Source organism: Chionomys nivalis, chromosome 22 (assembly GCF_950005125.1).
Source record: "Chionomys nivalis chromosome 22, mChiNiv1.1, whole genome shotgun sequence".
NCBI lineage: Eukaryota > Metazoa > Chordata > Mammalia > Rodentia > Cricetidae > Chionomys > Chionomys nivalis.
Window position 1 is genome coordinate 46,621,701 of NC_080107.1, and position 26,486 is coordinate 46,648,186.

General features: G+C 52.3%; 1 protein-coding gene across 1 annotated transcript; it reads left to right on the forward strand.

Moving 5' to 3' along the window:
• Positions 1-8,106: 8,106 nt before the first annotated feature.
• On the forward strand, positions 8,107-23,079 carry Prdm12 (PR/SET domain 12). The gene is made up of 5 exons (XM_057755803.1): positions 8,107-8,329; positions 10,166-10,356; positions 11,756-11,911; positions 20,739-20,850; positions 22,667-23,079. The coding sequence occupies exons 1-5, from the start codon at positions 8,107-8,109 to the stop codon at positions 23,077-23,079; spliced, it is 1,095 nt and encodes a 364-aa protein (XP_057611786.1).
• The last annotated feature ends 3,407 nt before the right edge of the window (positions 23,080-26,486 follow it).

Here is a 26,486-nt window from a genome sequence, read left to right on the forward strand (position 1 = left end):
ATTGTGTGTGTATGATATACGTGTAAATCAGTATCTGTAGGCCTTGATGTGTATAGGATGTGTGTGTGCATAATATATGTGTGCAATGTAAGTGCATGATGTGTGTATGATGTATATGGATTGTGCATGTATGTTGTGCGTGAGTATGTATGATGTGTGTGTAAGAATGTGAACAGGCCACAAAGTGTGTGCAAGTTAGAACACAACCTTCCAAAGTCTGTTGTCGCCTTGCCCTTGAGATCTAAAGATCAAGCTTAAGCTGGCGGCTTAGCACTTTAGCTGTGAAGGACCCACATTCCCGTTCTGATTACAACCACCTGGAACTCCAGTTCTCAAGGAATCTACTGCCCTGGGCCTCCACTGGCCTTGGCACTCATATGCACATACCCACACAAGCATGCATAAAACTAATGAAAGGATAAATCTTTTTGTTTGTTTGAGATGGGGTCTGTGGTAGTTTGAATGTAATTGGCCCCCACAATCTCATAAACTCAGGGAGTGGCATTATTAGGAGGTGTGGTCTTGCTGGAGGAAGTGTGGTTGGAGGACACACCTTTAATCTAGGCCACACCTTCTGTGGGAGTGTCTCACTGTGGGGGCGGGCTTTGAGGTCTTTTTCTCAAGCTTCCCTCAGTGTGACTGTCGCCTCTGTACTCTCAGCCCCAGCACCACGGCTGTCTACATGGCGCCATGCTCCCCGCCATGAAAATGGACAGAACTGTAAGGGAGCCACCTCAGTAAAATGTTTCCTTTAGAAGAGTTGCCGTGGTCATGGCGTCTCTTCACAGAAATAAAAACTCAGAGTCGGGCGGTGGTGGCGCAGGCCTTTAATCCCAGCACTCGGGAGGCAGAGGCAGGCGGATCTCTGTGAGTTCGAGGCCAGCCTGGTCTACAAGAGCTAGTTCCAGGACAGGAACCAAAAGCTACGGAGAAACCCCGTCTCGGAAAAACAAACAAACAAAAAACTCAAACTAAGACAGGGTCTCTCTGTAGCTTTTTTTTTTTTTTTTTTCTGGTTTTGGTTTTTTTGAGACAGGGTTTCTCTGTGGTTTTGGTGCCTGTCCTGGAACTAGCTCTTGTAGACCAGGCTGGTCTCGAACTCACAGAGATCCACCTGCCTCTGCCTCCCAAGTGCTGGGATTAAAGGCGTGCGCCACCATCACCCGGCTCTCTCTGTAGCTTTTGTGTTGTTCTGGAACTCGCTCTGTAGACCAGGCTGGTCTCAAACTCATAGAGTTCCGCCTGCCTCTGCCTCCTGAGTTATGTGAGTAAAGATGCCACTATGCCAGGCACCTCATCACTGCCTGTGGCTTTAGCTGCAGGGGATCTGATGCCTCTGACCTCAGAAGACACACATACTTTAAAATAATAGAAATATTTTAAATAAAATTAAATGTTGATTCTGTGCGTTTGTGTACAGTGTGTTTCAGAGGACAACCCGAGGAAGTCAGTTTTCTCCTTAGACCATGTGGGCCCCAGGGGTCAAACTCAGGTGGCCAGGCTTGGCTGCAAGCCCCCTTACTAGTTGAGCCATCTTGCCAGCATTTGTTTCTGCTGTTATGGCATAACATAGTTACTGAAATTTTCCATATATGGAGTATTTCAGAAATACATTGTCTTGTGCCTTGGCACAGCCATTGGTTACTTTGGCGTGCTGGGGATGAGGATCAATTGAGATAAGTCATGTCAAGTGCTTAAGATAGCAAGCACTGCCTGGCGGTGGTGGCACACCCAGCACTCAGGAGGCAGAGACAGGCAGATCTCTGTGAGTTCGAGGCCAGACTGTTCTACAAGAGCTAGCCCCAGGAGAGGCTCCAAAGCAACAGAGAAACCCTGTCTCGAAGATAGCAAGCACCAAGTACCTCCCAAATAACAGTCACGTTACTGCTGAGGTTGTTCTTCATTCCAACCACTCTTTATTTATCATTTTCCAATTTTCAGATAGAGATTTTTTCATTATCCCCATTTTGCAGATGGAGACGCTGAGGCCCAGAGAGGGAAAGTGGATGCCTTGCTTCTTTTAAAATAGAATCTGTAAGAGTTGGACTTGGGGGCACACCTGAAATGCCCTGGGCATTTCCTGATAGATCCCAAATGAGTTCTGGAGAGGAGAACAGTATTAGGAGAAGCAGCCTGGGTATCTTTAATGACCACAGTGAAGCTGGAGCCTACGCTTGGCCCCCAGCACAGCAGGCTTCATGAAAGGAACATTTATTGTTTCCACTCTGCGGAGGAAGCCAGAAGCCACATGCATGAGAGCCCTGAGTCAGAGCCATCTGCCATCCATGGACAGAGCACCTCATATGTGTCAGACCCTGGGGACTCTGAAGGTCCACCAGAGTAGCCTAGGGTGGGCTGTCCTCGCTTCCCAGTTCACCAGGACGCACTTTCCTGTAAGCTGTTCTGAGCCAATGGGGACCGGCTCTACCTGAAAGCTCTAGGCTGCCCAGGACCTGACACAGCAAAGAACTAACCTGCAGCCTCCAGGATTCCCAGAGAGCAGGTGAGGCAGATGGCACAGGCGCAGGAGCAGACCCTCCTCCCCAGCCTTCTGCTCTGAGGGTGGGCAACTGGGAGAAAGCTGGCCTAGAAACCGGAAGCCCTTCAGGGAAGGTACTGAGGAAAAACTAGGAAGGCTGAGATAATGGGGGGGGGGTATATAGAAAAGGGACTCTAGGGGGAAGGGTTATAAGTAGTGGTTTGGGAAGGGGTCCTTGCTGCCAGAAAGGTAGCTGCCACCTTGACCCCAGGGTATCCAGTCTTCTCTCTTCAGCCTTTCTTCCCTGTAGGATCCTTGTGCCCGTACCCCCATTTCTGTTTCTAAAGTCCCTATTCCTTCTGAGCAATGTCTCAACTTCTGGGGTCTTAGTCCTGCTTCTGGGCAGTCCCACCTTTGCTCACTTTATCTAGTCTGGTGTCCCCATCTCTCAAGGCTTCACTTTGTCTGTATCCTTCCACCTCCGCCCTTCTCTGTCTCAGCCTCTCTTTCTCTCCACCTCTGCTCCCTCTGCCTCCGGAAGCCTGTGTCAATTTGTCATTACTTCTCATGGTTTCCCAACAAGGAGGGCGGCCTAAGAGGGCTGGGGTATGGGTATGGGGGTTTGGACGCTCTGGGAAGAGAGCCAGCTAGCTTTGGGCTTTCATGGAGACTTATGGCAGTCACCTGTCTGCCCAGGTGCCAGTTCCGACGTGAGTGCCCTGTCTCTCACCGACTGGCCTCAGAGGCTAATTAGTTAGGATAGAGATGGACCTGGAAGAGGGACCACCAACTTTCTTCAGCTGGGCCAAAGCCGATACTCAGTGGGCCAGACCCAGCCTGCTCCAGTCACGATTGCTGAAGACAGCGCTGCTGCAAGAGTTTGCACCCGAGCCCGTTGCGCCTTTGTCCGTGCCCGCGGGGCAGCCCTGGAGCTATGGGAACCGGGAGTGCAGAGTCCACCTGGGACCCTATAAAGAGAGCATTTTCTGGGCCACGGTGAAGACATAGAGGAGACTTCGAGAGGAAGAGAGAAACCCGGGGGTGGAGGGAACCTAGAGGGTTTGAGAAAGGCGAGAGCGCAGTAAAAGACAGCGACCTGGAGGCTGGGATGAAGAGTGGGGGAGTGCCTCGAGCCACGAGCTACAGCAGGGAGCTGGCTGGAGCTGGCAAGGCCAGGGTGGCCTGGAGAGCTGGACGGCCGCCGAAAGCAACACAGGACCAGCAGAAGGGTCTCAGCGTAGAGCCAGGGGCCAGTCTCCAGTCGCAGGGCCAGAATGCACAAGGCTGGGCCCAGGTGGGGCTTCCGGACACAGATCCGCCGCATTCTTCGCTTTCTGCGCACCCCCCCCACACACACACACACCCTCAGGCTCATTCCAGTCGATCGATACCTGTGCGGGACTTGCCCCCGCCGCTAATATCTTTTTAATGAGTTCTCAGGGCTTAAAGCCAGCGCGATCTGCCCTCCAGGGTGGATTTTCCCCCGGCAGATGTTTTGGGAGGAGGCGGTGCTCCGAGGACCCCGGGGGTGGGGGGTAGAGGCGACGACAAATCTCTCCCTGCGAGGGGCAAGGGCAGAAGACTTCTAAAGTTCAAAACAGGAGCTTTCCCTCGGGAGGTGGGGGGGCAAAATGTATTTCTCTGTGGACAATGGGCTTCTTTTCTCCTAGGCCCTCTGGGACGGGAGGGGCGGGGACCCATCGAGTCGGCCCTGCCTGACCGCCTCGCGCCCTGGGCACAAGGACCGGGACGCCAGGCGCTGGCGCGGAAGCTGTAACTCGGCCTACGCTGCCTTGGTCCCGATGCAAAGAGCTGACCCAATTTGGGTGTTCAGGAGCAAAACTCAGTCTCACCAAGAGGAACCGACGTGCCCTTCGGGCTGAACCAGAGCGGTGGACTGCTCCCCGCGCTTCTGATCTCGCGGTTGCGAAAGCTGAACCCGAAGGGATGCATGCGGGTTACTGGAGGGGACGCGGGACTCGTATGCCGGCTCGCAGCACTGCCTTGGCCCCCCGGGCTCTCTGCAGGAGGCAACAAGTGGAATTAGCCGGGTCCAGCCGGCTGCTGGCTCCTGAGACTCTCTTGATGCACCTTGGGTCAACTACCTCTTCTGATGGTTCCCACCCGATCCTGCCCCGTATTTCCACACCCCACTTGGGGTCCCTTCGCTCTTGGGTCTGTTGGCCGGCTGCTGCCTCTCTTGTCCCCACTCCCGTGGACTTAGGGGTGGGGCGCGGGCGACAGGGATGACCTCCGAAGAGCCGCGGCCGATTGATTCGTTCCGCCCGAAGCCTGGGCCGAGTGAATGGGGCTCGGGCGGCAGCGGCGGCCGGGCAGCAGCGGGGATAAAGATGTTGTCCCTGAAAAGGGGGTGGGGAGGGGGATGAGGAGCGGGAAGCAGAGCCATTCACTCCTGGCCCGGCCCCTCGGGAAGCCTCTGCGAAGAAAGAGGGCCAGGGTCTATTCAAGCCCTACGAGCCGCCCACAAAGGGCCGATATACTGGGGGCCTCTCTATTAACGCCCATGAATATTAAAGAGATCGCCCAGCGGCAGTCAGCGGGCGCGATCGAGGGGGCGGGGGCGGCGCCTTAGAGCTCCGACCCTGCCGAGTCCAGGGGAGGGGTCTTCACGCAATCACACTCAGCTCCCGGGTCCCAGATATTCATCCACTGTGAACTCTCAGCGTTTCCCCCTCGAAGTCTCCACGCAAGCAGATGCAAGCTCAGGGCTTTGCTCTCCGATCCGGGTGGGCTGTCTTCCCTACAGGTTTTGATATGGGGAGAGCATAGGGCCAGATGGCATTATCACTTTAGTCAGAAGCTCAAAACTGCAGCGACTATGTCCCAGGTCCGCAGGCGCCCCAGCTAGGAGGTTGCTTTGGTTCCTGTCCTTCCTCCATCAATATTCTCCCCAGGTTCTGGGGATTCCTAAGGAAAGTAATGGGGAGCCCTGTTCGCAGCCTGAGCCTTCGGTCCTTTTGTCTTTTGACTTCGATCTTGAGACTGGAACGCGAATTCGCCCCAGGCATGGAGGACTCTGGTCTTGGGAGCTTTTCACGTAGAGTGTGCCGAGGGAATTGTTAAAAATCCTCTGTAGCTCCTGGAAAGCCACCAGAATCGAAGGGTGACAAGTTGGAAGGAAACCTCAGCACATAGTCCAACTCAAACCACTGCCGACAGGAGCCTAGAGGCCCAGAGAAGAGAAGGGTTGTCCCCAGGATGGTCTGCCGTCCTCAGTTCCCTTCAGTTTCCCTCGAGCGCTGAGATAGTCTCCGGAGTTGGAAGCTGAGCACCCAGACCTGGCATTCTTCTGCCCAGCTTAGTCTCCTCTCCACTTAGGCTTCACAGAAACCAAGATCCAGGCGCCGGTCAGGTTCCCTTGCCACCGAGACATTGAATTCCATTCTCCCTGTCTGGCTGGAACCCTCCGCGAACCGTTTTAATTCACCGGCGGCATCTGCAAGAAACCCCAGCCCACCGGCAGCACTCGCTCCTCTGCAGCGCTGCCCTCTGCTGGCGCCCTGCCCGTTGGTCCCTCTCCCTGCCCGGTACACCCACTCTCCTCTGGGCTCCAGGGATTCAGCATCTGAAGATATTCTATCGCCGCCTTGGTGCTCTAGTCTCCCGCCTGCCGGGCTGAGGACGCCAGAGACCACTGGCTCCAACTAGGGGTTATGGAGACCTGGGATTTCATGTTTGCCAGGAGCCAGGCAGGCTTAGCGCTGGCTGGCAAGCTGGTGGTGGAAAGGGTTCTTTTCCTGGGGTCATTAGGATCCTGCCCAAGGTGAGGTTCAAGTCCTAGTCCTGCTCTGGACCCACGCCCAAGTCCCAGGGAGTCGAAGGCCTGAAGAGTCTTAGCTATCCAGTGGAGACCTAACACAAGAGCTCACCCTAGCCTGTAGGCTGCGAACTTTTCATAGCGCCATATAAAATTGCAGCGGCGGAGGGGGGGGGGGAGTCTGAGGACTTGTGCTATTGGGGGAGGTGTCCCCAGTGCCCCTCCAATGTGGTTGTTTCTGGAGCTGGAAGGGGGAATCTTGAGGCTATCCAGGAGGCTTCAATCCACGCAGGAAGCCGCGGTCTTTCCGACTTAGCAACCTTGAAAGAGGTGTGGAACTGGCTCCCAGGTGCCTTGGAAAGACTCTATAGAACCCGCTGTTGGGGCGAGATGGGTAGCGGGAGGAGGAGGAAGGAAGAGAAGGGAACCAGGAAAGAAAGAACGATCATTCATTCGGAGACTAAAAGGAAAGAGGAACGCCTGGCAGTTTCCTAGGATCCCAGATCCCAGTAGCTGGATTCAAAAGCGGAGTCCAGCAGATGGGTTTGCTCCAGGGCTGCCTACAATTTCTGAGACATTGGTTTTGGGTCCCTGCAATTTCCACCTAACACTCATCCAGAGTATCTCACAAATGCGAGTATCTGATGGCAAGCGTGGAAGTGAGTCAGCCTTCACTATCCTCCAGTCCAACCTAGTACTCCTAGTGCTGGGAGCCATCCTAGGTGGGATCCAGCCCCGACGGCACGTCGGTGGTTCCGCCTCACCAGCCCTCTGCACTGGCTGCGCTCCGCCAGCAGAGCTCTCGAGGAGCCCCGTTTGAAGCGAAGCCGAAGCCGGCGTGGGTAGCTCTGCCAGCGCAGGAGATATGCATCACCGGAGCAGGAGCCACTGACTACGGATTGCTGTGGCAGCCTAGGACGTGAAGTCTCTAAGAGAGCAGGGCCCAGGGGTAGGGGCGAGGGAGAGATGGGAACCCGACCGAATACTGGGCTTGATCAAGGAGAACAGCACGCTGCCCGCAGCCCAGGGAGTGGCCCTCAGTGTTAGGAAGGTGAAAGCCTGGCCGGGGACCGTAATGACCAAGGATCTTGTCTGGGACAGGTGGGCATGGGGCACTCTGGACTCGCAGTCATGAGTCCCCTCTTACTCAGTCTCCCTGGAGTATGGGAGAGCCTCGCTGTGTCGCAGCCCCTACTCCAACCCCTCCTCTCCCGGCCGCGGGCTGATCCTCCCTCCCTGCCTGGAGCTTCCCACGGGGAGAGGAGGAGGAGGGGAGGAGGAAGGACCAGAGGGGAGGGAGGAGCAGAGGGGGACTATTCTAAGCGGTCCGCACTGCCCCCGCCCCTTGCGCTGTCGGTGAAGGCTCCTTCGAGCCTGGCCGGGTACAAGTCTGTCCTTCGACGTCAGGGGGTCATTAATAACCAATTAGGAGGGTCACTGCCGCTCCTATAAAGGAGCTGAGATTTTGCCAAGGGGAGGACGGTCCTGACTGGATGTACAGGAGGCGAGTGGGCAACCGAGAGCCCTCGGTCGGTGTTTCTCGGCAGTCACTCACCTCCCACCCATCCCGCATCCCTCCTGGTACCCGCCCCCGTCTCCACCCGCGGATTTCCAGCCCTTTACCATCTTTGCAGATTTTGTGTACCTCCCGCTTGGTTCACTTTCCTCCCAGCCATCCCCCTTGCCACTCACTCCCTAGAGCATCCTCCCCCTCCTGCTCCTCTCCCTCCTCCTCCCTCGTGTTGTGCCGCACTCCTCTCCTCTCACTCCTGTGCTCCCTCTTCGTTGCACACCTCTCTGAAGTCCACCCAGCCGTCCTTTTGCAGCGACAGTGAGCTCCTGTCCGCCCATGATGGGCTCTGTGCTCCCAGCTGAGGCCCTGGTGCTCAAAACAGGGCTGAAAGCTCCGGGGCTGGCGTTGGCAGAGGTCATCACCTCCGACATTCTGCACAGTTTCTTATATGGCCGATGGCGCAATGTATTAGGCGAACAGCTGCTGGAGGACAAGAGCCACCACGCCAGCCCAAAGACCGCCTTCACCGCTGAAGTCCTGGCGCAGTCCTTCTCAGGAGGTGAGTCGCGCCGTCGGGGCTCTTCTTCCCTCTTCCTGTCTATCCCCAATTCTCAGGCTCCCGGCGCGGTGGCCAGATAGGGAACACTGGGTTTGGGGCTCCTGCCCCCAATCTGGGTGGTCTCCCTGATCAGCGCACCTTAGTTTTTCCGTGGATCAAACCCTGGCTCCGCAACAGCCACACCAAAGCAGAGCGGAGGCAGCTAGGAATGCAGGGCGCTCTAGGACCAAATCCCAGCGACCTAGACGACCGACCTCGGTCAGCTAGGCTCTTCTGTGTCTTCTCTCCCCACCCCAGCCTCCAGCCTGGAGGCTCTCGGTTTCCTGGCATTAAAAGCCTTACTGGGCGTGTAATAGCAGTTGACTCAAAAAGAACGGGTTTTAAATTCATTTGGTTAACTTGGGCTTGACCCGCGAAAGTTCCCACTTAAACCAAAAACTTTAAAAGACAGCCGGGGCCGGGGAAGGGGCGGAGGGCGGGCAGGCCAGGAGAGAAAAAGCCGAAGAGAGCGAGGAAGAGAAAGCGAGGAAAGTTCCTTTTCTTTAAGATGTCTCAAGTTCTTATTCCTCATTCGTCACCCCGCAAACAATATCTTTCCCCAGCGCTGGCGTCTCTGAGCGTCGCCCTCTCTTCCCCTTTAAGATTGCTGTTCCTCTCTTAATTTACCGTGAAGACTAATTCCACTTCCATTCACGCTATGTCAACCATCTAATCCTCCCTTTTTGTAAGGAGAATTCCTCGGCCCCTTTTAAACAAGTCCCCTCCGCATTGAGATACAATTTACTGCTACAGCTTTCTTCCAGGGCTAATGAATTTAGAATTAGCAATTTCTTTCGAATGGAGCCGAATGAATGCGATCACTTTAACAGCGTGACAAATTGCCGGCCGCTTCGCAATGGACACCGTTTAACCCCCCCTTTCAGCCGGCCGGCTCGCCGAGTATTTTCCCAGGTAGCTTAGAGGGGAACCTTGTAAGACAAGGAGGCCGCCCCTGTGCGCCTCGCCGCTCCCACCCCTGCTGCAGAGGCCCCACCGGGGATCCTCTGGGAGCTAGGGACCACTGGTTCTTCCTCGCCCATTAAGGCGACTTCAGAGCTCGCCTGATCCGGGTGCGTGCCTCGCTGGCACTCTAGAACCTGGAGCAGAGTGGAACACCGGCGTGGCAGGGGGTGATGTCAGGAGAGCTGGGAGCTCAGTTTGCAGAAGCAAGTGTTTTTTTCTGCGCGGGTGCTACCTTCCGAGCTGGGGATCTGTCCTCAGTGCTGACCGTGATCGGGAGACACGGGAGACACGCAGTGAGCCCAGAGGCAGCAATTGAACATCCAGGAACAAGTCTGAGTGAAGAGTCCCCGGGTTGGACGTTACCTCTTCGCCAGACCCGGCCTCAGTTTCCCTGTCTGTAAACACAATGCGTTCGCACTGGTTCTTAGGCTTTTCCGCGATGGAAGGCGGTGAAGGCTGTGGATGTTTGCAGAATTTGTGTAAAGACTTGTAGAAATGAGCCCCAAGGACTGCTGAGACAGTTCGGCGGCAGAGCGCTGCATGCGCAAGGCTTTGGGTTCGATCCCAAGTAACTCTCCGCCCAAAAGAGAAATAAATAAATCTCGATGCACCGCTTACTTTTAGAAAGCACAGGGGGTCCTGGGTTGCAAAATAAGACTGAACCTCTACACACAGGTTTATAGCGCGCTACTGGAGATATTCGCCCTTATTGGGATTGCTTGTGCGCTGAGCAGGGAGGGCTGAGCAGGGAGAGCGTGTACTGGATGAGAAGGGTAGGGCCTCCTCTGCGCAAATATGACAGGGTTCCTATAACACCACCCCCTCCCCCCGCAGAGGTGCAGAAGCTGTCCAGCCTGGTGCTGCCGGTGGAAGTGATCATCGCTCAGAGTTCCATCCCAGGCGAGGGCCTTGGCATCTTCTCCAAGACGTGGATCAAGGCAGGCACGGAGATGGGGCCCTTCACCGGCCGCGTCATTGCCCCGGAGCACGTGGATCTCTGCAAGAACAACAATCTGATGTGGGAGGTAGGCCGGAGCTTTGGAGAAGGATTCGGGTGGACAAGTGGGCTGGCTCCCTGAAGGGTTGTGTCCGCCGGTGTCAGAAGAGAGCCCTATCTGACCCATACCAGAGCTTCAGTTCTGGAGCTGTGGATGCTGTCCCTTTGAACACTCTGTAGGGTACCACTCTCCTGTCCTGTAGCTTTCTCTGCCAACGGTTCTTTCTCTTTTGCCTGATTTGGAAAAATATCCGACCCTTCTGGCTTCCAAGCTTCCCAAGCAAGACTGTTAACCACACTTCACCTGTGACAAGTGCTGAGATTCAGGGTGGCTGAGTGAGATTCAGGGGAGGTCTGGTGCAGACGCTGGGAAGAAGGGCTCTCCGGGCTTCTCCAAGCTACCCACGTTCTTTCCCTGGCCTTAGAGGCAGCAAGGGTGGGTCTCTGGCGCTGGCCTATGGTGGAGTGTGGCTGGAGTAGAGGATAGTGGAAGCTGGGCGTTTCTTGAGAATAGCTTTCCCAATCCCAGGTCTGGTGGCATCCAAAATAACCATGACTGACGGCTGAGTCAGCAGGCTTGTTCCCCAGCCTGCGGGCTGTGAGCTCATCTCCTCAGCCCTAAGGGTTATTATTCTCATTTTGCAGGAGGAAATGGGTATCTGAAAGGCTTCCATCTCTGACTTCTGATTCTACCCCACCTCTGACAGTGTCAGATGCCAGAGACACCCCCCTTAGGACAAAGTTGGCCCAGTAGTAGCCCTCCTCCATCGCTCACCACTCCTCCAGACCTGCACAGGCACAGTAGCCAGATGGTACACCTACTACTCAATCCCATTGCGTCCCCTGCTGCCACCCTAGCAGCCCCACCTGGCAGGGGATCAGTGTGATACCTGAAGCTGTTCAGAGGAACTGGAGGGAGAGAGCAGAGAGATGACCCGAGGCCTTGCCTTCTCCCTCCTCTGGATACCTAGTGGGTGTCTTCCAGCCTTTGCCCCATCAGGAACCTAGCGTGTGCTTTGAGCTCCGAGGACCCTTAGCTGTTAGCTTCACATAAGGGCTTAGACCAGGCCAAGAGCCCCTGGTGAGTTAGATTTGCCTCTTAAGCTCTTGACCTGGACAGGGAACAGAAGAACATGTCACCTGCTTAGGGATCTCGTGGGGACATTTCTCTTCTGGGGGTGGAAGAGCCTGGTCATAGTAAACATGTGGGTCCCTGAAGACTGACTCCTTATTTGTCCCTTGCCCCAGACAAGTCACGGTGGTGCCCCCTAACCTCGCTTTCCTGGATTGGACAGAATAGCTAACAAAAGCTTTCACCACTTCCTGGAGCTGTTGGGAGAAAGGAGAATGTCTACAGATGGGTCTGGCCTGGGCCACACAGGCAGCACAGCCCTGTCTCACCCCACCACTGCTCCACTTGTGCGCAGGTATTCAACGAGGATGGCACAGTACGCTACTTCATCGATGCCAGCCAGGAAGACCACCGAAGCTGGATGACCTACATCAAGTGTGCCCGGAATGAGCAGGAGCAGAACCTGGAGGTGGTCCAGATTGGCACCAGCATCTTCTACAAGGCCATCGAGGTACGCACATGTACTGTTACACAGGGACTGACGGAGACGTGTCACAGGGCGAGGAGTGTGCAAAAGCAGCTGTGTTCTGTGGCCAAGGGAGACAGAAGGACTTCGGTGCTGGCCCAATTGGTTCTGCCTGGGCTCAGAACTGAGGCTGTGTGCTGTGTTGCCAGGAGTATGCCCTGTATGGGAAGCTTGTGATATAGCTGGGAGAAGACAGAGCTTGAACATGTGGTGAATATCTTGGACGCAGAGGAGGATGTGCAGGGGTTCAGAAGGTAGAATAATATAGCGGAACACCAAGTGGAAGCAGACTGGGGCTGCACTTGGCTCTGATAAAGGACGTATGTCCATGGAGGTTTAGCTGTGTGTCATCTCTCATTCTGCAGACATGGGGTCAGTGGTGTGTGGCTCAGCAATAGCTCACTGTGTCAGGTCTCCCACGTGCTGACCCTCACACAAAGAGAATCTTGAGTTTATGAACACAGAAACCTGTCGTTGCTTGGTGGCCTAGAGCTCTGAACACTCCCCCCCCCACACACACACACACGTGTTACTGAGGAAAGGCATCTCAAGTTCAGACTCATTGAAGCTGCTCTCTAACCTCGAAGAGCAGCCAAGCCCCTGACCCTCCCCACTACCAAGGGACTTCCAAAACAAGTTAGCAAAAGTGCAAACTCTAGGAAAATGGAGTGGGACAGCCCTGCTACCCCTCACAGCATTTAGACAACTTCCCACATCCAGGCCAGGGCAAGACACAGCCAAGCCGCATGCCAAGAGACCCTGTTCAAGGAATCCTGCTGTTGTGCCCTCATCCCCCGACCCTGCCTTAACTACCACTGCTTCCTTCCTCACTACATCCCCAGATGCCTTTAGCTTTTCTGTCTCTGCCAACTGCCCCCTTTTCTCCCAAGGCCTTGGCCCTGGTTCCACTTTTGTCCACTTTAGAAGACTTCCACACATCATGCCCTCTAGCCTGTCCAGGCCTGCTAGCTTCTTGGATTTGAGTCTTATTGTTCCAGAATGACCAGACCTTTGGGACTTTGACAGGGGTGGTGGCAGAATAAACTTTACCTAGGTTTTGTATGGCCAGGGCCTGGGTCACAGCAGAATGTTAGCCCAAGGAAGACCAACCAGGAAGCAGAGATACGGAAAGACAGGCAGGTCTGCCCCTGGAGTTCGGGAATGCTAGGAGGGTTGAAGAGTGTCAGCTTAGTACCAGAAGTAGCTCAGGCAGGACCAGCACGACTCCTGTAGCCATCCAGCTGGATTGCTACCTTCTAGAATTGGTTTTTGGTGCAGCTGAACATTCTCATAGCAAAGTACATCCTCTTGCGTTCTCACCCTTCTGGCTCTCTTACGCATACCTTCATACCCACATATACACACTTGTACACACATATATACACAAACACACATGCACACACACAAACACACACACTCATACATGCACAGATTCTCACACACACACACACACACACACATACATACACACACACTTGCACATGGACACAGACACAGGAGGCTGGCCAAGAATACTTATATCTTGATGGCACTTGGGCTCAAAGCTGGAGCAAACAGATGGCCTGCATCCCATCATATAAGACACATTAGACTGGCGGGAATCAAAGTCAGAGCAGGACATGTGAATGATATTTATCCAGAAGTATGATTCAGGGGACAAAGAGAGTAAGGAATATTTCTAGAGAGGGGTTGCAATTTGTATGATTAGGAGAAAAAGTTCATCTATGTTTATCAGAAATTTAAGTTTATGAAAGAATGGACCATACACACACATCTTTGTGGCACACACATTATCCCACATATGATGTATCTGTCATACATATGCTTCCCACATGAATCACAGTGTTTAGAGAGAACTATCCAGCTAAGAAGGGGCTGTTAAGTGAAGCACAAGGAAACACAAAACAATTTCAAATTACTTTTATTTAATTTTTTTTTGTTTTTTTGCCGGGTGGTAGTGGCATATGCTTTTAATCTCAGCACTTGAGAGGCAGAAGCAGGGTCTTACTAGGTAGCCCTAGTTGTCCTGGAACTCACCATGAAGACAGGCTGACCTCAAACTCACAGAGATCCACCCAGCTCATTCTCCAGAATGCTGGGATCAAAGGCATTCACCACTATATCTGGTTCAAAATTACTTTTCATAAATGAAGCTGGATACATTTTTTTCATAGCAACAATTCTCTCAAATCATTTTCTAACAATGCCAGAATTCTACTTGTATTTCCGGGTATGACCAGACATATTTCTGCTCACCCAGGCGACTCCTGGGAAGTCTTGAATAATCATCTGTTTGTTCTGTGTGTGTGTGAAGAGGGAGCTGTTAGCCAAAGAGAGGGACCTTTGCCATGATCTGTTTACTTGGTCTTCCTGCCACTCACAAGCAGTATTTATATTTCATAACCGTAACCCATTGCTTGCCAAAACGGGAGGGGGAAATGCCTCTCTTTAGTAGGAAGGATACTCGATTGCTGCTATAGAACATTCCACAAAGATAAAGTTATGGATCTCTAAATGGAGACAGAGGTGATTGGGTTTGGAAACTCAGGCCAACACTTGAGTTCTGCTACAAATTCTGCATTCCAGGTTGGGGTGACTTGGGGAGCGGGTGTTCAGCCTTCTGGTTTTGTTTCTACGTGGACACTAACTCAGTCCTGCCTCAGGTGCCTCAAACCACATTTCTAGGAAGCACCCAGCAGAAAACAAGGGTATACTAAATATTAATAATACATCTTTCTCTGGGGGATGGGTGTCCCTAGGGACCGACCTCTTCCAGGAAAACAAAACTGACTCACCAAGGAAGCAAGAGACCATCGCAAGGGAGGGTTTGAGGAGTCTGTTATCATACTAACTAAACACCCCTATCTGGATGTTTTACAATGGGAAGAAAACCCCCAGTCTCTCCTGCTTCTGCTTCATTGTATTGTATTGGCAAATGGTTGCCTGGAAATGTGGGCCTTCTTGTTTCTTCTAGTTTCGGGGCAGCTGCGTCTTTTATTTTTCTTAGGTCCTCATCTCTTTTATCAACTCGGAGGACAAGCACCATTTTCCTAGTGACCTTGCTCGGTAGTGGCTTTGATGATTACCATCATTAGTGATCAGCACCACTAATAATGCTTCCCGGAGCATTTCTCACGCCCCAACACTACACTGACAGTATTTCCAAAGGGCCTTAGCAACTTTTTGCTTTTGTAGTGGGGACTGAACCCAGGGCGTATTTGCTTTTTCTCATGGTTCCGTGGGCGGAACCCAGGGCCCTATACATAGCGAATAGGTCCTCTATTCCTGAGCCTCGTTACAGCTCCTGTCCCCATTTTAAGGAAGAAGAAATTAAGGTCCGAGTTTGGGGAAACTCTGATTGGACGCCAGCCCATCTGCTGCAGAGCTAGAGTGTGGCTGACCGTGCTGTGTGGCCTCCCGGGCCAGCATATTCTTGTTGGGGCTCTATTAATTGTTGTGTCAGGACATCTGCGCACAATGGAAACCGATGATCATCCAGATGACATCGAGATGCTTCTGTGTCACTCCGGGAAAGGGCAGTGTCAGAGCCTCCCGGGAGCGTGCTCAATGGGGTGTCATGAATTTGTATTAAGAAGGCAACTCTGAAAGCCTATCATTGCCCTTCTGTCGTTGAAACGGGGGGGGGGGGTAGGACTAATGTTAAGGAGTGACTGTTAGGAACTAGCCACGGGGTCATGAGGCTTGACAGCAGGAATCAGGTAATGGACCTGACGAGAGGGTTTTACCAAATGGGGATCAGTTCCTTTGGGGACTGCTTGCTTCGTGGCATGTCCCAAACCAGAAACATGAGTGACCAGCTGATTTGGGTTCTCAGCCTTTCTAGTCTGGACCAGCTGCACTCAGTAGGAGCAGTGCCTGAGAGGCCTGCGGGAACTGTGGCTGTTCAATGCACAGATGTGGTCTGTGCACAGACTTTCACAGTCTCAGAGCAGAGGGTGCAAGTTCTGGAGGATCCTGGGCTCCAACACATCAGACACATATTCAGACACCCCCAAACACATGCCCACAGGCTTCACTTTTCAGGTTGAAAAAAATTAATTTTAGTATTTAGTAAGTGGAGACCAGAGGCAGGGGGTTCCAGGTTCTGAAGGTCAAAGCAACACTTAGTCCTTTTTCTCTGTGAAGGGGACTTGGGGCTACTCATAGCCGTCATCTGTCTGGGGATATTTCATTCCCAGCTCCAGTGCATTCTCTTTAGCTGGTTTCCTTTCCTGAAAAGTCTTATGATTGTTTTTTCAAGACAGGGTTTCTCTGTGTAGCCCTGGCTGTCCTGGAACTCGCTCTGTAGAGCAGGCTGACCTCGATCTCCCGAGTGCTGGGATTAAAGGTGTGTGCCACCATGCCTGGCTAATACACGCTCATTTCTAAAGTAGATCTTGTTAAACCAGAAGTCATACTGTTTTTTTACATTTCTCTCTTAAAGCCTAAATCTGCATTTTTTTCCAAAGTCTCAAAATGACTCGTTTTGGGGGAAACACTCCCAGAGGGGCAGAGGCAACAGCTGGCATCGGGTCAGAAGAAAGAGAAACTCACCATTATGGTGCGTGGCATTACTGGGGCACAGTTAGACCCATATTCCCATGGAGTTTCATTTTTTTAAAGCTGAATAAAAAATAAGTTTAGTATTTATTCATTAAATTTAAAAGTATTTATTTTATTATACTTGCATGCATATTTTGCATGCATGTGTGTATATGCACACATGTGTGCCTGTAGTCCTTGGAAGCCAGGAGAGGGTGTTAGATCCCCTGGAACTGGGAGTCACTGATGGTTGTGTGTTACCGCACAAGTCCCCTGGAAGAGCAGCCAGTGCTTTTAACTGCCCAGTCGCTATTCTAGGGCCTACTTATTTATTTTGGAGGCACACAGTCTCATGTAGCCCAGGCTGGTCTTGAGACCAGCCATTCACTATTTAGATGAAGAGGATCTCTTGAACTTCTGATCTCCTGCCTCTACCCTCTCAACGCTGGGTTTACAGGCTCAAGGGGAGCCGAGCTCCAATCCCAGAGCTTCATATGCCCCAGGTAAGCACTCCACCTACTGAGGCATGCCCCCAGCTCCATGCCTGTGCTTAGTCCCAGGTGAACTTTCACCCAGCAATGGCCCTGGGCTTTATTACAGTGACTCAAAGTGCCCAGATCGCTGCTAGTTCCTCTGGGGATTTGGCAAGCTAGGAAAACAGTGAGTGAGCAGCAATTCCACAGCTTTGTAGTACAGCAGGCTTTGTGTCCGTGGTCCTGTCTCCCAGCAGCTCTCAGGGAGGTCTGTAAAATAGGGACGGCTGTGCTCTACCATAGAGAGAACTGAGGCCAAGAGACACACTTGTGTGCTTGGCAGGTACAGAACCTGAGTGATCCCAACAGCCCCGACTCCAGGACTGAGCAGGGCCCTCTGTAGCTGTCTCCTACAGGGTGTGTGCAGGTGACCTAGAGGCCGCCTTCGAGGGATATACAAGTCAGTCACACAGGGACCTGGGGACGCGAGATCCATCTTGAACAGTAGTCTCTTTCCTAATCCATATCTTTAAAAGCAAACAAAAACCCTCAATCAATATTTAAATACTCGAATTCCATCATCCGCATCTTTGAGGGCTCCACAGACCTTTCTTCCCTCCTCCTCTTCAAGGAGAGGCCTCCAGCTCTGGCCCTCGGTCTTGGATGGTGACCGTGACAGTGAGGAGAGGCTGGAGGACTTACGCTCTAGGGTCAGGTTCCAAGCTGCCTGCTTTCTTTCAGACCTGTGTCATCTTGCTTGTGTTTAGTAAGACGCATACTTGTTTTCCATATTTAACCTCCCCAGTGGAACTGGCCACACGCACGCTCCTGGGTTGCTGTGAGGCCAGGGGCTATGGGTTGGTGTGAAGGGACGTGGTGACGTGGTGACGCTAGGCTGAGTCTCTGTAGGGACACAGCAGCCAGACACCTGTAGCTTCCTGGCCTCCCCTCCTGTCACAGCTCGCTCTCCTTTTGGGGACTGTGGATGGTCTGGGGACTCTTGTGGGTTCTCTCCATGGAAGGTGGACCCAACGCTCTCAGGCTTACATGGAAGGGGAGAAACTCTTCCTGACCACTATCCTGGCGTGGCTCCAGACACTCAAGGGTGGAATGCCATGTGATTTTTCTTTGTGTGTACATGTGTATATACTTATTTTGTGTATGTATGGTTGTATTGTGTGTATATGTTTGTGTTTTGTGTATGTTTGTGTTGTGTGTGTATGCTTGTGTTGTGTGTGTATAGGCTTGTGTTCTTCTGTGTGTATGTTTGTGTTGTGTGTGTGTTTGCTTGTGTTTTGTTGTGTGTATATGCTTATGTTGTGTGTGCATGTGTATAGATACTTGTGTTGTGTATATGCGTATGCTGTATGCTTGTGTTGTATGGTGTTTGTATACTGTGTTGTGTGTATGTACGAGTGTGTGGAGACCAGACATCAACCTCAGGCGCTGTTGCCCAGACACCTTGTTTCTTGAGACAAGATCTCTCGCTGGCTTAGGGCCTGGCAATTAGTCTAGACTGACTGGCCAGCAAACTCTAGGGATCCGTCTCCACTGGGATTATAAGTGTACACCACCAAGCCTAACTTTTTCAGACAGGCCCTCATGGGCTTACAAGGCAAATATTTCCTAACTGGGCTATCTCCCCAGTCCTCCTTCATACGGTCTCCTGTGCTTCCGCTAAAAGAGAAGCCAATAAGGACCAAGGCAAAATTGTTAGGCGCTGTCTGAGTTTCCCTGAACATTTCACACAGTGACCTCCCATATCTATGGTCAGCGTTATGGAGGGCCAGGTCGGCCTCTGGAGAGAGACAGGCTGTCTCTCTGTTTGTCCGTCTTGGCTGAGGTCCAGAGAGCAGGTCCCTTGGATTGTCGCCTCATGCTCTCTTGGTTAGTAGCCATCATGTCTTCATTCTCTTGAGAGCAGCAAAGTCTGGCTGGTCAGGAGCTCTGGGTTTCTTTCTTTTTCCTCTTTTCTTTTTCTCTGTGTATCCCTGACTGTTCTGGAACTCACTCCGTAGACAGGCTGACTTCGAACTCACAGAGATCCACCTGCCTCTGCCTCTGCCTCCGAAATGTTGGTATGAAATCCATGCGCTCCTACCACCGGGCTGCTCTGGGTTTCTTTTCTTTTCTTTTCTTTCTTTTTTTTTTTTTTTTTGGTTTTTCAAGACAGGGTTTCTCTGTGACTTTGGAGCCTGTCCTGGAACTAGCTCTTGTAGACCAGGCTGGTCTCGAACTCACAGAGATCCGCCTGCCTCTGCCTCCCGAGTGCTGGAATTAAAGGCGTGCGCCACCACCGCCCGGCCCTGCTCTGGGTTTCTTTTCTTTTCTTTTTTTTAAAAATATTTATTTATTTATTATGGATACAATATTCTGTTTGCATATATGCCTGCAGGCTAGAAGAGGACACCAGACCTCATTACAGATGGTTGTGAGCCACCATGTGGTTGCTGTGAATCGAACTTGGGTCCTTTGGAAGAGCACACAATGCTCTTAACCACTGATCCATCTCTCCAGCCCCCATGCTCTGGGTTTCTTGATGACGGGCCCAGGACACGGAGAAGCATTTTGTTTAAGGCTGTGCGGTGTTTCCAGAGGTGTAGGTGTTTGTCAATCCCAAGGTTTCTTTTTTAGCACCTGTCACTCGCATTGAGTCCTGCAGCGAGCCCTGTGCTGGGAAGAGAACCATGTGTGACTCCATGCTGCCTCAGGCGCTCGGGATAAGAGCCGCTTCTGGAATATAATCAGGCAGGGTCAAGCCACAGGGTACCCCACAGTCCACACTCCTTAGAAACATCTGGCTCAGTCTGATGGCCTTGAGGGCTGGCTGACTCTAATTCCCCTGGATTAAAAAGAAGAAAAGAAAATTTTTTAGGTTTTCTACTTGCCAGGCTTACTCCTCTTCTTTTGGAGGCAGTTTCATGTGTTACAGGTTGTTCTCAAGACGTCTACATGGCAAAACCACAGAGAAACCCTGTCTTGAAAAACCAAAAAAAAAAAAAAAAAAAAAAAAAAAAAGACATCTACATGGCCAGGGAGGACCTTGAACTTCTGACGGTCCTGCCTCCAATCGAGTACTGGGATGACAGTGACTACCAGGACTGTTTCACACAGACCTGGGGATCTAGTCCAGGCCTTTGTGTGTGTTAAGCAAGCCTTCTAGCAACTGAGCTATTTTCCACCCCTTTTACTTTTGTTTTCTTGCGGTATGGTGAGTTTGCACCATGGCAGCAGCCTGCCTCTGCTGCCAAACAGTTACGTCATCACCTGTCGCCAGGTGCTTTAACATTATCAGCTCTGCAGCATGTGCACCCCTTAAAAGTGCCCCCAGGCACAGCTCGCTCTCTTGCCTCTCTTCTCTCTTCCCTGTCTCTCTGTCTGTCTGTCTGTCTGTCTGTCTGCCCGCCTCTCTCATGTCCCTACTCTGACATGGCCATTCACTCTCTCCCTCCCCCTCTCCCAGTAATCCTCTTGAACTAACTCTGTTGCGTGTGGTATATTTGCTTAGTGACCCCACTGAATGGTGCCCTCTTCACCTTTCTTTTTTATTTGCCATTACAGTTATCGATTTGGCTCCTTTTGTGTGAAGCTAGGACAGAAATGATAAAATGACCTGGGCAAAGAGAGCAAAAACAGAGGGGACAATATCCTGGGGCCTTCAATAGCTATACAGCTTGTCTGGGATAGCTCAGTAGGATAGCCCCAGCTTTGATTTCTCAGGGCTGGGTGTGCAGAGACCCCTGCCTCCTGCTGACAGCTGCCACCTCCTTGACCTCCTTTTGCTTCTCTTCCTGCAGATGATCCCTCCGGACCAGGAGCTGCTGGTGTGGTACGGAAATTCCCACAACACCTTCCTGGGCATCCCTGGTGTACCAGGACTGGAAGAGGAGCAGAAGAAAAACAAGCATGGTAGGTATTCCCCCTTGGGGTCATGGTGACAATGATCAAGGAGGAGAGTGCTAGGGGACAGGGAGCCTTCTGAGGACCCTGCTTCAATCTCCAGTGGCATTATACACATGGGATCTACTGGTCAAATAAGGCCACTTCTTCCGGAGCAGCCAGCACAGGCTGAGCACAGAAAAGGCAGTCTTGCCTTCTGGACCAGATCGGTTGTCTGTAGGCAGAGATGAGCAAAGTCCAGAAAGGTGATGGGGTATCTGGAGTGCTGGACAGGACAGCAGGACCACATACTGGTTTCAAGTCTGCTGTATGGTGTTGAGACTGGCTTTGTGCCTCAGCCTCCTCATCTGGAAAGAGAAGGCGTGGGGTGAAGGCATCTCTGTGTCCCCTCTTAGCTCTGTCCAGGTCCTAGTGTGGAGCCTGGCATCAAGCAGCTGTATGGCTTGTGTTCTGAAGAGGTATAGCGGGCAGAATGAGCCCGTGTGTCTTGAGATGGCTCATCACAATAGAAGCCACTGGCTCAAGACCCATGTCCTTTTGGTACTGAGATACCTGGATTCCTCCAGTGTGAATGAAACCTTTCAGGGCTCTACAAAACTCTCAGGACCTTTTTTTTTTTTTTAAGGTAGTGTGTATCGTGTATCCCAGGCTGGCCTCCCAAGTCATTCTGTGTGTAGCTAAGGGTGACCTTGAACTTGATTCTCCTGCCTCCACTTCCAATGTTGAGATCAAAGGAGTGTGCCATTATGCCCTTTTATTAATTCGTTCATTTCTTTGTTTTTAAGAGAAGCAAGCCAGGCATGCTAGTGCACACCTTTACTCCTAGCACTCTGGAGGCAGAGGCAGGCAGCTCTCTGAGTTCAAGGCCAGCCTGGTCTACAGAGCAAGTTCTAGTTCTAGGATGGCCAGGGCTACACAGGGAAACCCTGTCTGAAAATATGGCCAAAAAAAGAAAAAAAGAAAAGAAAAAAAGAAAGAGAAGAAAGAGCAGCCCGAGGATCACAGGCTAGTGTCTACAGAGCACTGACTTATTTCCCTGATTTCCCTGAGTGCTCTTTGCCTCCACTTGGAATGAGAAAATGGGCAAACAGTAGTCCCTAGGTACACTGAGTCCTCCGTGAATGTTTGTGAGCAATAGATGAGAGGGCTCTTAAGAGTTGCCATAGTTGGAATCCTTCATGTGTAGCCTATTAGGACCCAGGCATTTCTCACATTCAAACTAAACATAGGGAAAATTTTTCCGTTGACATTAGTTTGCGAGTTTACCCTACTAGCCTCTAGTGGTCCTACGAGACCTTTAAACAAACAAACAAAAAACTTCATTTTTACATTTTACATATTTTGTGTGAATCTAGGCATGCCTGCCACTGCGCACATGTGGAGGTTAGAGGTCACTAGTGGGAGTCAGTTCTCTCCTTCACCACGTGGGTCCATGGAATTCAATTCTGGTCACCAGGTTCCACCTACCCCACCTGACACTACCCCGCCTTTTGCTTTGTGAGACAGCGTCTCTGCACATAGTCCTGGCTGGTCTGGAACTCAGAGATCCGCTTGCCTCTATCTACTCGGACTGCCTCCCATTTTTCGGATGAGAAAGCTAAGGTTTCCCGGGGCCATGTCACCAAGTCCTCCCAGGTTGGGTCCTGGTTCAATGTAACTGCTATTAGACCACAGTCACGGCCAGCGGCGCCCTCGGGGCTGTGTGGCCCCCTATATTCAAGGGAGTGAGTACACGGGGACCCGGAGCAGCCGGCGTGGGTGCTAATCGGGCTGCTCTCTTTCCCTCCCCTGCGCCGTGGGTCCCGCGTTCCGCCCGCGCTGCCAGAGGACTTCCACCCGGCGGACTCCGCGACCGGCACCGCGGGCCGCATGCGCTGCGTCATCTGCCACCGAGGTTTCAACTCCCGCAGCAACCTGCGCTCGCACATGCGCATCCACACGCTGGACAAGCCCTTCGTGTGCCGCTTCTGCAACCGCCGCTTCAGCCAGTCGTCCACGCTGCGCAACCACGTGCGCCTGCACACGGGCGAGCGCCCCTATAAGTGCCAGGTGTGCCAGAGCGCCTACTCGCAGCTGGCCGGCCTGCGCGCGCACCAGAAGAGCGCGCGCCACCGGCCGCCCAGCGCCGCGCTGCAGGCACACTCGCCCGCACTGCCCGCGCCCCACGCGCACGCGCCCGCGCTCGCCGCCGCCGCAGCAGCAGCCGCGGCGCACCACCTACCGGCCATGGTGCTGTGAGCGCCGCGCACGCGCCCCACGCGCACGCGCCTCCCCGCCGCCGCTGCGGTGGACCTGACCCCCGCGTCGGGCGCCGCCGAGGCGCCTGCTACCCGGAACCCACTTCTGATACATCTCGCAGAGGAAAAAGCCGAGGGGCGACGTCCTCTGGCCAGGCCACCCATCTGGTGTGGCTGCCCTGTGGCCTCTTCTTGGGAGCAGGTCCACACGTCCGGTCCCAACCCGGAGTCTCCCTCCTGCAGAACCGCGCCCCCACGCGAACATCTCTCTCGTGGATGACAGGAGAGGGACAGACGATCTCCAAAGAGAGCTTAGTACTTGGGAGTGGAAGGGAAAGCCACCTCCTTGCTCCGGGGTGGGCCATGCCCATCTCTGCCCCCTTGGAATGGTGTCTTGATGTGTCGCGAGGAGAGAGAACTTCGGTGACATTTGGCAGCGATTTGGGCTGAAAGGCTAGATTAGCACAAACCCGGAGAGACCTGCTCGTCCTGGTCCCTGCTTTCTCCATCAGGCTTCTTTCCCCAGCACCCGGCTCCCAGGGAAGGACAGGACGCCAATACGCTCTGAAGTGTGCTGGGCAAATTGAGAGTGAAGACACAAAGAACATTCACCATAGCCCCTGGGCAAGACCCTGTCCCTTTTGGAGCCTCAGTTTCCCCATCTGTAGAACGCGGGAGTTAGACCAGGTAGACCCCTCTTAAGCTGTGCTGTCTTCGAGCTTAGGAATGGAGAGGCACCCTCAACTCCACCCTATTAAGCATCCAAACAAGAGAATGATCGACCGTACAGGGCCGTCTGAAGCCGAGGTTGGCTTCTCTGTCTAGAAAGCCCTCTATGGCACTCGGATGCCCGGGGTTCGTCCCCATATGCCCACACTGCCACACGCCCCTGTCCAAGCCTTTGCCTGCTCGGACCGTGGGCGCCCTCTGGTGTCATCTCAAACCTTGTCATTTACCAGAATCATTCCTCCCATCCCCCCCCCCCCACACCTTCCGCACACCGGGGCGTTTGTAAAATTAAAAACAAAACACAAAACTATAATAATATTAACAAAAGTATAAAATGTATAGAGTTTTCAAAAAAGTGTGTTCTACTCCCAGAAAATGGTCACTTTAACTTTGTAAATGTTTATCTAAGATGATATTTACGAAACTGTGATATATATTATTTGATTGTATATGTACAACTGTAAATACATTTGTACTTCTCTTGTATTCTAAAATAAAAATTACTTGGAACATGTATCATTTGGCCCCTGAATGGGTGCACACCTCTGAGACTTTTTTGGAAACACAGAGAGTGGGGAAAGGATGGAAATGGCTGTAGTAACTGTTCCTCTAGTGCTAAGATCCACCGCTGTGCCCTCTGTAAGGAAAATCCGGTCCCTAAGAGAAGCCACGGTGCCGAGCGTATGGAACCCAGAAGGAGCAGGAGAGAATTCTCGTGGTTTAGCTGGCTACAGTACAGGTTCCCTAAGGTATAATTTACTCACCTATACTTGGAAGTTTTTGTTCTCATGACCAACTTGGAGAGGTTTCAGGAGGCGGGGGCGGGGAGGGGGTACCAGGATCACCAAGCAATTCACCACACCCATTTCCAGGCTCAGTGTCCTATACTGGGACAGTAGAAACAAAAGCAACTTAAAGAAGACTATTTATCTCGGTAGAAGGTATACTACACAAAGGCGGGGAAGTTAAAACAGCAGGAGCCTCAAGCAGCTGGTCACATCCAGAAGGGAGCAAAGAATGAAGGCGTTGTTGCTTGGCCCCTTCCTCCATCCAGGATCTGGGTCAGGGAGCAGCCCCATCCGCAGGAAGCTGGTTCTTCTGCCTCCGTTAATGCTCATAGTGATACCCCCACAGGCATGCTCAGCTGCCCTTCTCCCAGGTGATTCTGGATCATGTCAAGTTGACAGCACTAACATACCTTAATGAAGGCCACAGAGCAGGAAGGTGCCAGAACGAGACTTCCCAGAAATCTTTAAACAGCAAGCTGTTTCGCTCTCTGTAGGTACCGCTGTTGGGCTCCAGAACCCACCTGGTGGCAATGTACTGTAGTTGCAGCCACAGGCGCCTCAGGCCTGGGCACAGGCTAGACTGCTTTTGCAGAGGTGTGAAACGGCCTGGCCACTGGGATGCAAAGGTAAAGGAATGTGGAGTTTGTGCACCAGGTGGAGGTCTGCACGGAAATGCTTCACACCTTACACTCCCAGCAGAAACCTCCAGCCCCTTTCTCCAAGAGCACAACCCCCTACAAAGGCGTGCAAATTTGTCTGTGAACTAGTCCCATGGTTAGACACTCGAACCTGTGCATCCTGAGAGTGTTCCCCACACACTGATGAGCTGGGTCCCCTCCCCCCTTTCCAAGTGTCCTTTTAGTTGATGTCCATGTGAACCATGTGCCGGTGTCATTCAGCCAAGGAGCAGCAAGGCAGGGTTTCAGCTCAGGTGTCTGACCTCAAAGGTCATGATCCTGACGGTCAGGCCACAGAATAACGGTCAACTTGCGAATTCAGTCCAAAGGGCTTAGTTCACATCCCACAAGGACACAATGTACTTTGACTTTGTATTGATTTTGACCTCTGGTTTTTGTGGGTTTTGTGCCCATCCCCCTCCGGGCTTCAGAGAGCATCATTGACCTTTCTCCCTCCAAACCCGTCCTATACTCCCCTAACTTCAGCTCTCTTGAATGGAGAACCAGAACCTGGAGTGTTTCTTGCAACTGGCCTCTTGGAATGCATCTGTTGGAGAACAGAGAAGGTTGTAGACAGAGGCTGGCATCGTTGGAACCCAGGACCTGCATGTGATTGACCAAGCACTCAGTCGCTAAATGACACCCAGCCCTACAATGTGTCTTAAAACTAGTGAAACCCATGTAATCATTCTAGTACCTGTGTAATCCCTAGGGCAATTTCTAGGTTCCGCTATGTTGCCTGTGAATGAAAACATTTTTCCTTTCTTCCCTTATAGTTGGTTTTGTTTATTTATTATTACTTACTTATTTATTTACTTACTTTGATTTTTCAAGACAGGGTTTTTCTGTGTAGCCCTGGCTGTCCTGGAACTTATCCTGTAGACCAAACTGGTTTTGAAATCACAGAGATCTGCCTACCTCTGCCTTCTGAGTGCTGGGATTAAAGGTGTGTGCCACCATGCCTGGCTAAAAGAAAGAATTTAACTGGGGGCTTGTTGACAGTTGTAGAGGTTAGTCCGTGATCGTCGTGCTGGGAAGTAGACAGGCATGGTGCCTGGAGCTGAGAGTTTTACACCCTGACCCACAGGCAGCAGGCAGAGCGAGACAATGGGCCTGGTGTGGGCTTTAAAAACCTCGAAGCTCGTCGGGTGGTGGTGGCGCACACCTTTAATCCCAGCACTCGAGAGGCAGAGGCAGGCAGATCTCTGTGAGTT

Excerpts from the sequence above, each read along its gene's own strand:
- Prdm12 (XM_057755803.1), top strand. The coding sequence starts at position 8,107 with ATGATGGGCTCTGTGCTCCCAGCTGAGGCCCTGGTGCTCAAAACAGGG. Across the intron at positions 8,330-10,165 it reads GGCGCAGTCCTTCTCAGGAG|AGGTGCAGAAGCTGTCCAGC; the intron begins GTGAGTCGCGCC and ends CTCCCCCCGCAG. Across the intron at positions 11,912-20,738 it reads TCTTCTACAAGGCCATCGAG|ATGATCCCTCCGGACCAGGA; the intron begins GTACGCACATGT and ends CTCTTCCTGCAG.